The 15,611-nt window shown below is 40.3% G+C and overlaps 1 protein-coding gene and 1 long non-coding RNA gene across 8 annotated transcripts in view; one reads left to right on the top strand and one right to left on the bottom strand.

Annotated features, from left to right (window-relative positions):
* LOC135309228 (uncharacterized) overlaps positions 1-15,611 on the bottom strand; it is a 217,214-nt gene that overhangs the window by 13,885 nt on the left and 187,718 nt on the right. The window contains exon 12 of one of the 7 annotated variants that reach the window (XR_010369517.1): positions 13,447-15,175. The exons of the other annotated variants lie outside the window; for them this stretch is intronic. This is a non-coding gene — a long non-coding RNA (uncharacterized LOC135309228). Of the gene's footprint in view, positions 1-13,446; positions 15,176-15,611 lie in introns of those variants that run through there. 7 annotated transcript variants of the gene reach the window in all.
* The window catches only part of LOC135309226 (von Willebrand factor D and EGF domain-containing protein-like), a 170,004-nt gene that overhangs the window by 71,844 nt on the left and 82,549 nt on the right, over positions 1-15,611 (top strand). Inside the window, exons 9-11 of the mRNA XM_064435263.1 lie at positions 409-679; positions 3,151-3,329; positions 6,837-7,774. Coding sequence (XP_064291333.1) covers positions 409-679; positions 3,151-3,329; positions 6,837-7,774 — 1,388 coding nt within the window. The remainder of the gene's footprint in view (positions 1-408; positions 680-3,150; positions 3,330-6,836; positions 7,775-15,611) is intronic.

Here is a 15,611-nt window from a genome sequence, read left to right as displayed (position 1 = left end):
AAAAAGTTATTTGAGCACTGATTTCCCTTTGAACCTCATACTCTAAAATCAACCGGTTAGAACCAAAATATATTTATTAAGACCTGGAGGCAGGAAACTTCTTCCCATTTGCTTTATATCAAATGTTTACACTTTTTATCCATGCCCATTGCCATGGCAGCAGCTGGGACACAGCTCCTGCTTCTCACAGGAATTCTTAGGCACTTCCAGCTAACAACTGCCGCGGCATTCTCTTGGATACAGACCCTGAGAAACTCTTCCCCACCTGTGCACGGCTCCCTCCTCCAAGGCCAGCCAGCATTGCTCTACTTATGGAGCGCTGCTGTACGAGTGCCAGCAAACTCCCAACACGGGGGCGTGCTGAGGGTGTCCAACCCTGTCTGTTTTTGTTCCTTCGTGGCTGCTCAGGCGCTACGACAGCCACAAGGTCGGGACGTTCCTGCTGTGCCGCGGCGAGTCGCGGGCGTTCGAGGTGCACGTCCGCCAGTGGGACTGCGGCGGCCACCGTTCCGCCACCGCCTGCAACTGCGGCCTGGCTGCACAAGAAGGGGGGGACACCGTGGTGCTGGACACCTGCAATGGCCACTCGCAGGACAGCAGGCCCCAGCTGAGCATCAGAAGCACCGAGGCATCGCCGCAAGTCAAAATCCTGAAGTCTTACGGAGGCAGGAAAATAACAGTACGTGCGGGGATGGCTGAGCGCTCTCGTGGCGGTTGTGAACATGCCTTTAATATTTCTGAATTATCAATGAAGTTGATGTGAAAATATCTGAAGCTATCAGAGCACCTGCAGCCAAAACGAGAGGCAGGGAAGTAGCTGGTTAATGTGCTGGTTTAGCAAACTGTAAAACCAAACAAAAAAAATACCTCTGGAAATTTTTTGGCGACACAGCGGAGCTCTGATAGCACTGCTTACTCTCTGCAGCACTCCGTGTTTGCTTATGCCAGGCACTACCCAACCACATCACATAAAGCAAATTTCTTTGCAGAGCTCAAGGTATAAATATGCAAGGAAAGATCACAGGTAGCAGAGTAATGGAGTTTTTGAGTGGAGCAGTAAGACACTATTAGTCAGATCCAGAGAGCCCCCAAAAGCTATGAAAATGGGTTGTAAATGTGCAACATTTGCTGTAACATAAAGCATTTGCCTAAACAAATATATGGCCACAACTTACTTTGCATAAGTATTGCTTATCCACACTAATAGACTGAAATCACTGGAAAAATAAGAGCAGGCTGCACCATGGGTTTTGGTAAGGAAAAGAGCTGCAAATTATGGCCAAGAAGATAATTTTATCCTAGAGTTGTATCATCAAGATTTATTGCCATGAAATGTTTTGGATGAAGATCGGTCCACAGCAGAGCCAGAATGATGCAGGAAGTGCCTGTGCTTGGCTCTCCTTGTGATCTCGCTTGGAATAGACCTCAGGAAAGCAGTAATTGAAAGTCTGTTAATTATAGAATAGAGAAAAAGCAGGAATCAAGCTGTCATTTCATTTTGCAACTGAATGCAATATAATTACTGTTTTATTACCGGGATAGTCTTAGCAAGGAATCCCTGTTCTCATTTACACCTGAGGTAAAACTCAGGGAAACAAATCAGGGCAGACTGGGGACACAGTGTGAATCCTGCTGTGACATGAGTGGGAATCTACAGGAGCTGTGCAGCAGTGAACAGGATCCCTGAGCACACCTCCGAGTGGGTGCATCCCAATCCTCCCAACTTGTCCATCATTATCCTCATGCAGCTCAGCAACTGGCTCCCACTGGCTCCCACAACATTCAAGGAGGATCAGAATGCTTCCAGCAGGCAGTCACTAAATAACTCTGCAAACTGAGGGCTCAAAAAACCTTCTTTGAAGCCTCAATTAGCAGCGTTAAATCCAGGTGGGATGCCTTGCTCAGGGCAGCAGGATAGGAAAGGGTGGGAGCCCTCCAAACTCCCGAAATAAATCCACACCTGGAAGTATTAATCTGGACAGCGCAGAAGACTGAGCAGCTCATGCAGTTCTGACTGCAAGGGTTTTACATGCAGCCCTCTAGAAAAAGCCTGAAGTAATGGGGAACAAAAATAGGCAGAATTTTAATTTAGTGAAGCCAAACTCTGAGTAAACTCTCGATTCAAGCACAACAATAAAAATATGAGCTCGTTATGCCTTCACAGGTATGACTGGATCTGATGGGGAGGAACTTCAAAGACCAGAAAATCCCCACCCAAAATAAAGGAAAACAAAGGACATTATTTGGATGAATAAATTATATCTAGGCAGGGGCCACTTAAAAAAGGAAAATAATTGTTTTGAAATTATTATAATGAGATGTTTGCAACTCAAATGTATTTTTTAAGATTAACTTGGATAAAAAGAAAGTCTCAATGCTACTTATCAGGATAGTATGTTCCTGTCCCTCTCCAGACCCAGATAATTTTCAAATAGTCTTTTTTACCTGTAAAAATACTGCAAACAAAAAAAAAATCAGTTGAACAGATATTTTCTTTTTGCTTTCTTTTTTCATTTTATAATTTGGTTAGTAAACCAATCTGAAAAATCCATTATCCACACAGTTACTTCTTGTTTTGAACCCTGCCAGGTTTGGTTTTTTTTTCCTTTTAAAGGTCAGTGTAAGCCTACCACTAGTCCTTTAATGAGAAAATTGCTTTATCCACTTTAAAACACAATCATTTTCTGGATAATCCAGCCTTGGAAAATGACACAATTGTTCAGAAGGAAGAAAGATATTTTTCAATCTTGGCAGTTTCTCTGAAAAAAGTTATTATTATAAAATTATTAATATAAAAGACACAAGGGTGGCCTTATTGTCATGGAAGTCACTTCAAAAATTAGCTAGTAACTTACCACTGGGAAAACTTTAATGGATGCAAATATTAATTTAAGAAGAAAGTACTCATGCAGTTATATATTTATGTGATGCTATCAGATATTAATGCCATGGAATCTGAAAGCAAGCTAAATAATACCACAAATAGATATTTATAGTGTTTCTAAGTGATCTTAAATTACCTCTGCCATCGCCAACATCCTGCTTTGAAATGTTTGTTTATGGAAAGAGACATTTTTTATTGCATAAAAAACTTGGTAAGAGCTTCAATTCACTGGGGCTTTTTTTTTTTTTTTTTTCCTACCTCTTCAGATCCTGTTCCCTTCTGGAGCATTTGTTCGAGCGGACCTGAGCGAGTGGGGAATGGGTGTGACAGTGAGGACACCGGGCAGGGACTTCAACAGCACGCGGGGCTTGTGTGGCCTCTTTGATGGGATGGCTCACAACGACCTCAGCAACGTGCCAGAGGAAGAATTCATAGAGCAGTGGAGGTACAAAGCCACAGAGATCCCTCCCAGGAGATGCTCCTAGCAGTGTTCCAAGTGGCCTTGATGGGTTTATTTCATTCCAGACTCCCCTAATGGCCTGACAGAGAGACCTCCTTAACCTAAGGGAGAAGCCTGAAGTCCCATCTCCATCCCAGCAGCACAGGGGCTTAATTTTCAGTCAGCACAAAACACATCAGCAGTCACCAAGAGAGAAGCTTTATGTTCACAAGTGATGCCATGTTAACAGCTGTGTTAAGATCCCTCTCAGCTGTTAAAAAAAATGCAGCTCTCACCCACACTTGAAAATGTAGGTAGCTGACAATAGGGATTAATTAAGGGTTTCATATTTCTCTTGTTCTTTTATTCCTGAACGCTAATTACAATATGTGAGTATAGATTAAATGTTACATTTTGACAAAGTCTGGTAATATATGTACCATGCTAAAACCTAATATCAACTCTACTAATGATGACAGTGAGCTCTGAAAACTTGTGCTTTCTGGGACAGATGGTCTGGAAACAGTCAGCAGTCTGACTCTGACATCTCACTGTCACAGTCCCTATCCCTGTTCCTGTCTCTATCCCTATCCCACATTTTAATTCTTGTTGCTGAACTTCAAACATGCCTAATAGGTGTTCCTACAACCGAAATGGGTTTGCTTATGTAGTAGCCTGGTTTGTGAAGTAAAGAAGGCAAAACACTAACATAGCACTTAATCTGTACCTGGGAGCTCAGCACAATTCTATAGGAACAATGAATTTTTAGACTTCTTGCACTTCAGAAAACAAACAAGCACCTCTGCCATATTGTAGTTCTGTTCAGTGGGCCTAAGTAATGGCTATTTAATGTCTATTTTGGCTTGTCATTGTAAATTCTACTATTTAGAATTCAACAGCCATCATTAACATCCTAATAATGGGGTAATCAGTCAGAGATTGCTTCTGGGAAGGCAGATGGAGAAATAGCTTGGTGCAAGAACCAACCAATAACTCACTGCCCCAAAAAAGGGCTAAAAGGTCCTTAGGAGAACTTGCTCAAAGCAATTTTGTTGAAAAAGCTGGAGCTAAAGCGCAGTGCAAAGGAATTTAGTTATGAAACACTGAGGAGTTTTCTAGGGCTGTGTGATGGAGATTCTTCAGGGAAGGCAGAAGCTCCTGCTAAGTGAGAAGGGCAGGAGGGGTGCTGAGTTTCATCTTGCACTTCTCCTGAAAATGGATTCTCAAGGACCCCTCAGAACCTGTATAAATAAACCAATAGAGAAGCTGAGGTCACCTCCAGAGGAGACTGGATTATTCTCGGATCCACTCAGTAAAAAAAAAACCTAGAGGGTTCCTTTTCTGCTGCTGTTTTTAATTTCATTTAAAATAACCCTGAAAGTGTGCTAGGTTTTCTCCAGCACCTGAAGCTAGTCTGAGTGCCCACCATCTGGCAGTTCAGAGCTTTCCCTGGCTCCCACCTCTCTCAAGCAGCTGCAGGGCCCTGCATGCACAGATCAGTTTTACACACCAGCTTTCCAACACAACTTTTAAACAATAAAACAACATCAGAGCTTCCCAGCCATGAAATAGCAACTGGAGAAGAGATGAATTTTAAAACATGTGATTTAAGTAGGCAAAATAAGATCTTCAGACATTTAAAAATATACCAAGAAACCAGCAGAAATGCTCTTAAATTCTGGGTACTTTCTCTATAATAGCATCCAACTCAATTGGATGAAAAAGACCTTTTCTTTAGTTCTTCCTGGATTATAGTGGGTGGCTCAGAGGAATGATAGTCTGGTCATCTCATGCAGGGGACAAAGGGACATTTGAGCTCACTGAGGAGCAGCTGTACGTGCATGGCTGTGAGGAACGTGGAGTTTCCATTCTTTCCAAACCATACACCCCAGTTCTGTGGACAGGGGCTGACCAAAAGAAGGTAATTGGTTTCATGTAGGATGAACAGAGGATTTTGTTTCAATAAAACATCAAGGCAAAAGAGTTTCATTTTAGTGAAATTTTCATTGGTGTGTTAAGTTTCTGGCCTGATTCTGGACCATTTATTATGGTTGATTTTTTTTATTAAACAAATAATATTTACAATAGCTTCTAGTTTATGTAGTATATCAAAGGAGGAGCTACTTCTGCTGCCTTAGTCCAGATTTAAATTTACTTGATGCTGAGTCAGGGAAGCTTCAGGGGCAGATAACCCCTCCATTAGAACCAGAGGAATGGAGCGTGAACGACACTCATTCAGACACTAAAATGTTTTGTCCAAAGGACAAGTCTCTCAATCACCAAAACCCTTTTATTTTCCTAGACTAGGGAGAAGTGCAGAACAGCTTGTTCATTTCCATGAGCATGGAAACCACTCTTTTGTCTCATACTGGCTCCTGCTGAGCCCACACTTTGGGCAAAACAGTTCTGTAAATGTTTGTGCTCATGTTTCAGGAGGAGAAATAAGTTCATTTTGCCAGTGTCACTGAGATGTTCTATTTAAAAGTTATGATTGTGTCAATGATCAAAATGGTAATATCAGATATGCCATTTAAAATGTATTTCTAACAAATTGGATAAAGGCAATTACAGTTTCCAACAACAGTATCTAGTGTTTGGCTCCAATATGTTGGCGAATGCTTTCCCTTTCCTGAAACCCCAACATTTGGCTGCAAGACAAAATTAATGCCAAAATTATTTTAATTTTTGGTGCTCTTTCAAATGTGTCTGGTAATGACATGCTGCAAAATATTGGGACAAGAAACATATCCTTTCCTATGAAGCTCTAAAATTCCTCTTGTGCTGCACAAATAAGATCAATAAGAGATATGAGATTTCTAAAGAATCTTGAATCGTGGCTGTTTATTCAAACTGAAGTCTGTAGAAGTTCATCCATCATTAAAGACTAAATTTAAAAGGGGGAAGACAATCATCTCAGCTTATATGATACCCTATGATCAATAGAGAATTGCTTTGTTTTGAAAGAAAAAATCAAAGAAAACTCTAGTAGAAGGAAAGAATGAAATGAAGTATGCAAAAAAAAAAAAGAGGGGGGAGACATTTTAAAATAAAAAAAGTTAGCAATATACATCTTGGAGGAGAGAACAGGCACACAGATAAAGATGATTTTCATAATATAGGATTTGAAACAAATATGATTTTTGTCATTCTCCAAGAGTTAGCTGTGTCACCCAAGGACAAATCCAAGGCCTTATTTCATGTATAATACACAAAGGATAACCTGCACCTCAAAGAAAGTCCTGCAAAGAGAAGTCAAGCAGTTAGGCAGTGCTCCAGCAAGCCACTTAAACATCTGGTATAAAAAATCTCCATGAAGTACTAGAAAACACACAGGACAACTCAAGAAGGGCAGTGCAGAAGTGACTAAAGAAAACAGGTTAAACTTAAGTGTTTCTCAAGTACTTTTTAGATTGGTAATTTATGCTTACCCTACCCTCAGTGAAAGTTTCCTTTTATGATAGACTAATTTGTTGAAATTTTTCTCTTTCTAATCCTTTCCTATTTTTAAATCAGAATTCCTCCAGGGAAGAGTTTATTTGACAAGACTCCAGCACCCTCTGAGAGGAAGCAAAGGAAAAGTTTCTGCAGATGCCAGAAGGAAAGCACCAAGCCCGTGCCCATGGCAAACACAAAAAATGCTTTTCAGACTTCTTCCCCTGAGCCTTCTGGTTGCCATCATGACCATGTGGACCACAGCTTTGCAATCCCATATCTGGATGTTACATCTGAGTTTGTCATTCATGCAGAAGCAGAGTCAACTTTGAGAAAAGAGGCAAAACCACCAACCAAGGCTTTTGGTCAAAGATATTTTTCTAAATCAGTCCAAAAGCGAAGAAGCCCTGAGGTCCCACTAAATCCCCTCCCACACAATGTTTCCATGAATAGCAACAGCTCCATCAACTCCACCAAACCAACAGGAGACCTAAGGAGAGCAAAGAGGCAAGACAAGTATTATAAATACTCATCCTTTCACCCACTGCATGGCCCAGCCCAGAGGGAGAGCTTGGCATATTTTTTCCCCGAGGACTACTTCGAAGGGGTTCGGATGAAATTCCCACTGTCATGGCCCACTCCCAATGGCCTGACTGCCACCAAAGCTCAGGAGATTTGCCACCAAATTCTGGCAAATTCCACCATTGGCTTGGCGTGTAAAGGCCTCCTGGCAAAGCACCTGGATGAGGCAATTGATATTTGCCTATTGGACCTGCAGCTGAAAGATGACGTGGCTTGGGTGAGGGCACTGGTAGCCCTGTTGGAAAATGAGTGTGAAAGGAGAGTGCTGGGGAGCAGGAAAGGAGAGCTCCCAGGTGGAAACCAGGCGTCTGCTGCCCAGGAGGAGATCCTCTCTGCTCTCCGGTGCCCCGCGCTCTGCAGCGGCCGCGGAGGCTGCGCGGAGCTGGGCTGCCAGTGCCGTGCAGGCCACAGCTCCCACGACTGCAGCACTGCCAAAAGTGAGTAAAGCCCTCTTTCCACATTGGCATTATTAGGCAGAACATCTGCGCCGAGTTGTTTGCTCCTCAAGCAGCGCTACCAGTAAGGTATTTGATGAATTAGTAATCGGGTTTTGACCTTGAAGAGCCAATCAAAATATCTGGTTGGCTGGTCTTTCGCTTTTTTTGCCTCAGTAACTTTTTAAAAATGGATTTTACAAGCCCCTTAGCAAATTGGTTTTGCAGAAGTGATTTTCTTTACATCTGATCTATCACTGGCATGCTGACAAGCAGGCTTCTCACAAAAAAGAAGAGCGTCCTGCTCACCTTGTGGTCAATATTCATGTAAACAGTGTAGAGATATGTCTCACTTCTTTTTTTTTCCTGGTCAAGAGAAAATAAAGTTTTAACCTTAATTTCAAACACTGTACTAGTAACAACACAAAATTAAAAGTGACAAAATGAACAAGTAACCCTGCCAAAGCCATCAAATAGGGTCAGTCTAGGGTCAGTCACCATGGCTTAGCTGAAACATCCAAATCTCCAGCCAGCTCCAGGAGCCCAGTGGCACATCTGACACCCCAATGCATTTATTATTAGGGATGGGATCACCCATATTCTTCACATTAAACATGACGGCATTGCATGGGTTTAAAGCAGTTAAAATATATCCTGACATCCTTTTTTTGTTAATGACAGGCTAAAATTTGCAGAATAATTTCCCAAATATGGGAGAATTAATTCTCTTTCACACAGAGAAAAACTGTCACCAGGGACTGAAAAGTGAGTTGAGCAATTTCGAAGCAGTTGCCCAACATATAATTCAATGTTTAACTTATTTCTCTGTGATACAGAGGGGTTAGGGGGCTTGCTTAGGCCAAATTTTAAAATTTTATTTTGCTTTGGCTGAAATCTCTCAGATTAGAGGAAAATAGCTTCAATATGACCTTTCAAGTAAAAGCTAATGGCACCTTGTCTTCTTGCTGTGACATCAAATATAAACAAGGACAGAGAACAGAGCTCAGCCTGCGATTGCACAGGGAGGTGAGAACTGGAAAACAAACACACATCAGCTGTGGCAAACACCCCAAAGTCATTTTCTTCCTCTGCCCTGACTGCTTTTTCTGTCTCTTGCTGCCTTTGTATTGTACATTTTCAATGTTCAGCTGGACAGGGTGCTGGGCCATCTTGTCTGGACAATGCTTTTTCTTGAGTTAGAGAAAAATTGAGAATAAAAAACCCAGAAAATTAAAGCCAAGGTAACAACTGGCATGCTTAATTTTCAGGATATTCTCCCTTGTCTTTGGTATAAATGCAGAGAAATTAGGAGAAAACATCACACATTAAATTCATTTCAACATTGACTATGGAGAGGAAAGTGCTGCCACTGTCTAGAGTAAATCAGTGGAATGAGTTGGAATGAGGTCTATTATTAAAGATTATTTATTAATTCATTTATTAGTGATTTAGAATATTTTTCTATATATAGAAAAATTGAGAAGCTGTTATATATATATACACATACATATATAGATATAGATATAGATATAGATGATATAGATATAGATATAGATATAGATATACATAAAATTACCTGATCTTGTGAATGAAATATAAAGGAGATCTATACATACAGCCTAAGGTCAGATCCCCTACAAGGAGAAATAAAATCTTAGTTCTGGCATGCCAATCACCCTGACATTATAATACTAAGAAAAGGTCATCTAGATAATTTGGTACAGTCAATCAAGACAAGCCTCCATGGGAGCTTCACCTTTAGCTGTTCTTGATTTTGGAATTTCATTCAAAATGTATTTAAGGATATTTGCTGTTTTCACATTTCACATGCAGAAATGTTCTACACAGACAGCATGGGATCATTTAGATTGGAAAGGGTCTGGGAGATCATGGAATCCAACTCAACCCAGCACCACCATCTTTACCATTAAACCATGTCCCCAAGTGTCACAGCTGAGGAGGTTTTTTGAACACCTACAGGCATGGTGACTCCACCACTTCTCTGTTCCAATGCCTGACCACCTTTCCAGTGAATACATTTTCCCTAACATCCAATTCAAACATCTCTTGGTGATGACAGCAACAAGATCCTCTTGTCCTATTGCTTTCAGCTTGGGAGAAGAGACCATTCCCCACCTGGTGCAATCTCCTTTCAGGTGGTGCAGAGAGCAATAAAATCCCCCCTGAGCCTCCTTTTCTCCAGGCTAAATCCCCCAGGGCTGTTCCTCTACAGATCCCAAGGTACTCGTGTGATGGGACACCTCTTTCCAGGGAAGAGCCCAGCAGCACCACACAGCCACAACCAACCTCTCAAATGTCACTTCACAGGACTGGAGGTGCTCAGAACTGAGCTCCTGCTGATGTCACTAAAGCCTGGCTCTCACACCACAACAGGTTATTAGAGATGAAGAATTAAGATCAGTCTCAGAAATAAAGCTGTGTGCTCCAACCAGAGCAGCTTGAGCCTCATCCCTGCAGCTCAGGAATCCTGGCCTGGCTGGCAGAGCCCAGGAAATCAGCACAGGCAGGATAAGCCCCTGGGCTTTGTGGCTAATGAGCAGAGGTTCTGTAGGAAGGGAGAGAAAGGAGGAGAAATTAAGAATTGAATTAGGTTCCTGCAGGACATATAAAAGTGCTGTCTCTTTCACTTTCTTTTTAAAAAGTCAGGACAGAAGAAACAGGAGAATAAGTGTTGATTTCAGAAATGCTGAGTTTTAAGTGCTATTGCTAGGGAAAAGTTATTTTCCATGGGAAACTACATGAGTAATGAAGGAGAAGGCAGCTCCTTTTGCTGGCTATATATTTTCCCATCAGTTCCAAAACAAATCTCTGTCTAATTTTCTCAGGCTGGAATTATAGATGTGAATTAAAACTCCCCCAAGATCAAGGAGGCTATCAACATAATTCAAATATATTTTCCAAGGTCACCCATCCTCAGCTACACTGCCAATACAGAACAATATATTCTGCCACTGGTTTTGGCCAGCAAACACACCCAAAAATATGGTCCTGCAGTATTTTTAGGAATCAAAATACAGGCCATGATATATTTGACGTGATTTAAAATGAAAACAGAAATAAAGAGAGAAGATGCGAAGTGTGGCTTGCAGACAAGTTCACTCCTCTGCTCTGCCTGACTCCAACAGGAGCAGTCCAGGTGGCCAGAGCTATAATTATCCTCACATGAAAATCGCTATTTGGAGTTGAAAGGCACCTCTGAAATTTGGCAGCACTCCAGAAGCTTAGAATTTCTTAATGTTGCTTAACATTTCATAACCCCCACCCCCCCCCAACACCTGTATAAGGTGCTTAAAATGTCATTACCACCTGTAATTAAAGGCAGAATCCAATTACAGCAGATAGCAAATCAGGTTGGTGCTTACCATTTGTATATATTGACCATGTTGCTTATTAAAAAATATCAGGACTAGTAAAGCACACATAGAGTAATGTAATATGCAGATTGTATGAAGCTCTAAAGAGCAATTACAAGATAAAAGGTAATGAGGAATAATAACGACAAATTAGTTTCAGTGAAGTAATGACACTTGAAGTTTAAATTTCTACGTGGAAAGTTCTGGGGAGAAAAAAAAAATTAACCAGCAAAGAAATCAAAGCGAGCACAAAATGATGAGAAGGTGAGAAGGGAATGTTCACCTACCACACTTACAGATATCCCATTTTCACATCACTGCATTCCATTGGTGTTATCAAGAGGGGCTGTGAACCCGACTGCATTTTCAGAGCTGTGAACCACAACCACACAGGTCCCCCAGACCCATCTGCCACAGCAGCTACGTCGATTGCACCCTGTTATTTTTAGAGTGGTTATACAGACCTTTCTGAGTTCTGCAGTCTGCTTTGGGTCCTGTTCATGTGCTGTAATTAAATAATATGAATTAAAGATGCAATATTTTTTAAAATATATTTATAATGAGGTCAGCTATTTCAGTTCTTCAGGCTGGATCTTCCAATGGAAAATGCCTCTCCTCCTTGGAAGAATGAGCTCAGAGTTTTGATGAATGTAAGGTCAAGTACATATTATAAAAATCTTACTGTTTATTAATTGCAATTTATTTTTAAGCATAATTCTAATTTTCAAAGATGAAGCACGAGGAAGACATTGAAAGAAAATATTTAATTTTTTTCAGGATCCCCAGGTGAAAGGGGACAGAGCATTTCAGTTGTCTACATCAAACTCCAGTCTGCTTTGGACATTGGAGCATTTGTATGGGAGAATACTGGCTGAAGTAAATACTTTTCTCCCACTTTAATCAATTCTATGATCTTAAAATTGTAGATCATAATGATTATGTAAGGGCTGTCAAGAAGTCAAGTAAATGAACACTTTTCAATATGTGATGCAGAGGGAGCCATCACAGTGTGATGGCTCAATAGATGCTGTCCTTGCATAAATTAAAATAAATAAATTAAAATATTATGCAAAGTAAAAAATGCATCTTAGACTTTTAAAAGGAAATATAATCAATTTTCTAAATCCCCAGGATATCTACAATGAAAAATATTGCTCTCACTGGTGTTCTCTGTGGCTGGGACCAGCTTGTGGTGACCAGACCTTTCCATTTAATAGCAACACAAAGGCCCCAGAAACAGTTACCAGAAACTGTGACCCTTTCCACAGGAACTGATAATTTATTTTTCAAATCACTTGGGCTTGTAAACAAAATAAAAACAACCAGGCTTTTTGCTAATATGGCAAAACATGTTCTGTGGCAGAGAGGATGCAATACACTTTAGCAATTCCATTGATTTTTCAAAATTGGATTTCATAAGAAGAGTCAAATGTGCTTGTGAGAACAGCAAAAACCATGCTCACTGTTTTAAACTTTTCTCACCAAACAGAGTACTGTTGCTATTAAAAAATAATAAATTGCATTATCCCTTAAAAAGCCCTTCTTTTCAAATAGTAAGTCATTGGGCTTAATCCTACTCTTCATTATAACAATTCCATTGACTTTGGTGGGCACAGTATTAACAAAATCACAGTTCCTGTTACTTTGACGAAGTTACACGATCAAGACAAAAATCAGGTCTCTTTTTCACAAATCTTCTTTTGTTTTTCCCTTTTTCTCATACTACGTGTTGACTTTTGCATTCCAAAATGTTGAATTTTCCTGTCTATCCAGCTGAGGGAGGTTTGAAACTTTCCACTGCCTGCAGCCTCCCCATTCCCTCTCGTGTTTAAAGGTTCACCAACAGCTCATGGGTGAGAGGCTGTGTTCTTGTACTAAACCTTAGAAGCTGGGGCATCTTTTTCTACCAAATACCTTTTTCTTCAGTAGAGAATCCTGTAAGGCGGGGAACATTTCAAGCAGATCCCTATGTACCATTGCAGCATAAACCACACTTTAACACACAGCTGCCCTCCCACTGGGAATGTATTCTTTACACTGGGTTTAAAGATATTAAAGATATATTCTTATTTCCTTTAAACTGACATTAAAGAAGTCTCACTAAGATATCAATGCTCCATAAAAGAGGTTCTATAAAGCTTGAAAATGAAAACTTTTCTTTTGAGACCTGTTATCTCCACTTACTATGAATTTTTTTTCTCTCAGCTTACCAATATTGGAAAGTAGATAAAGAATAAGTATGAAGATACATATTATGCAATTTAAGATTACATTGTGTTCAGTTAGTCAGCTCTTTCCTAGTTCAAACAATTTATGATTTAGTACTGAAAGAAAACTGGGGGAAATATCTTTTAAGTGTTTATTTGCAAAAACCATTTTCCTTCTCCCTGCCATCCGCATAGAGGATCATTGAGGCCCTGGCACAGGATGCCCAGAAAAACTGTGGATCTCCCATCCCTGGAAGGGATCAGGGCCAGGTTAGATAGGACTTGGAGCATCCTGTATGAAGAAAATTATTCTATAGTGTCTTCAGACCTGGGCCACAAAAATTTACACAAATACATTCTTCTCAGGCTAAAGACAGAGCCAGTGTTAGCAGACATCATTTGAAAAGGTATCATGATTAAACATCAAACTCTGAGATTACTTGTCAAAATATCAATTTTTGAACCTAGGACTTGTCACCTTTTGAAAATAGCACTCTTGTTCTTTTAGAGGAATAAACACCCCCAACCACAAGAGTTTTAGTAAAAACTGCAAAATTTACAAAAGAAAAACAGTTTAGAATCAAAAGAGAAGAAAAGCACAAACTTTAACTACCACAGATGCATCTTCACTGACTCCCACATACTCTGCTCAGAGAAACATTTTTCTCAATCCCATCAAACATCTTTGTGGGCAATTCTCAGGGACTGGGGACTTCTTGCTAGTTTTGAAGCCTTTCTTCTTTTCACAGCAGTTTTACTTTAGATTTTGCTGGTGCAGATGCAATAAACAAGCATCTGAAAAGGCAAACATCAATACCAGCTTTAATCTACTGTTTTAAGTCCCAGTTCTTTCCATTTGAGACACAGACTGGCTGAGCAGGGAGAGGACTATTAGCTTTATTGTTACAAAGTCAATAGAAAACGAATTTTAAAAGGATATCAAATCTTGGTGATAAGGGACATGGAAGGTTGCATGCTCAGTGGTCCAAACAATTCCCTGCAAACCAGGTCAGGGAGATCAGTCTTTTCTGCAGATTAGTTTATTTGCTTTAATGCAAAATGAAAACAGTGAAAACAGTCCAGTGAAACTTGTAGTTAAAAAAAAATAACATTTTCCAAAGAACACAGAATTAAATTGCTAGAAAAGTTAAAAAAATTACAGATCTCATTCAAACTGACCAAAGCCAGACACCCCAGAAGCATACCTATAACTTCTTTACACCAGGCTGTTTAGAGGTACCACAGGAAATGTCAACATTAAATCTTGTTAAATCCAAAAGAAAACAAAAAGCCCTTAAAAAACAACCTCCTTCTCCAAATACTCCAAATACAATGCACATACAAGGTAAATAACAAATTCACAACAGTTTATAAACTAGAATTAAAACTTGCAAACCTTTCAAAGGTCTGATTTAAATTGGCCAAAACCAAAAATTCAGAGCAAACCTTTAAGGCCTTTACATAATGTTTTATGTTGTGTAAAGAGCTCACAATCCACCAGATACAGAACATTCAACCAATGGTGGACAAAACTCCGAGTGTAACAACCAGATTTAATCCAACTCACTAACTTTAAACATGGGAAAATTACTAAAACCAACTAATTGGGCACTAGAGTGGGCATAAGGACCAAGATGACACCACGATGACCCAAACCCTTTTTGTGGCATCACTGCACTCACTCTCAGGAAGCCTCAAGAAGCTGCCAAGGGTTCTTCCCTAACGTGCCATTGAGGAACAAAAACTGAGACCTGCTTTGGCATGCCAGTGAGCACCATGAATGCACAACCAGAGCCTTACACGAGGTCACCTCTCCAGGCCATCTGGAAAAGAAAAAATATTCTATATTCAACAGCACAATCCTCTTCTTTTCTACTGCTGAAGTACTTTGCTAGCAAGCCTTTTAAAAATAGAAGGATTAAATAAACCTAAAATGTCACAGTGAGTTTTCCAAAGCAAAAAATAATCTACCATATTGTTGCAGCACATGGATGCTTTCAGTGTGAAATTGAGCCAGGCCATTTCTCACAGGCACGGAGCTCTTGCAAAATGTTTTTTCCCCACGCTCTCTCAGGGCTCATTTCTGCAATCCATACTGGATACCAGAGACCCTCAAAGCAGAAAACCAGATTCACTCTATGCCAGCAAAAGGTCACAGATCTAGAGCTTGGTACTATGGAAACAGAGTTGTTTAGGTTGGAAAAAATCCCCAAGGTCAGTGAGTGCAACTGTTAATCCAGCACTGCCAAGCCCAGCACT

This window comes from Passer domesticus, chromosome 10 (assembly GCF_036417665.1).
Source record: "Passer domesticus isolate bPasDom1 chromosome 10, bPasDom1.hap1, whole genome shotgun sequence".
Lineage (NCBI taxonomy): Eukaryota > Metazoa > Chordata > Aves > Passeriformes > Passeridae > Passer > Passer domesticus.
Note: the sequence above shows the minus strand (reverse complement) of the source record. Positions and strands in the feature narration are given on the sequence as shown.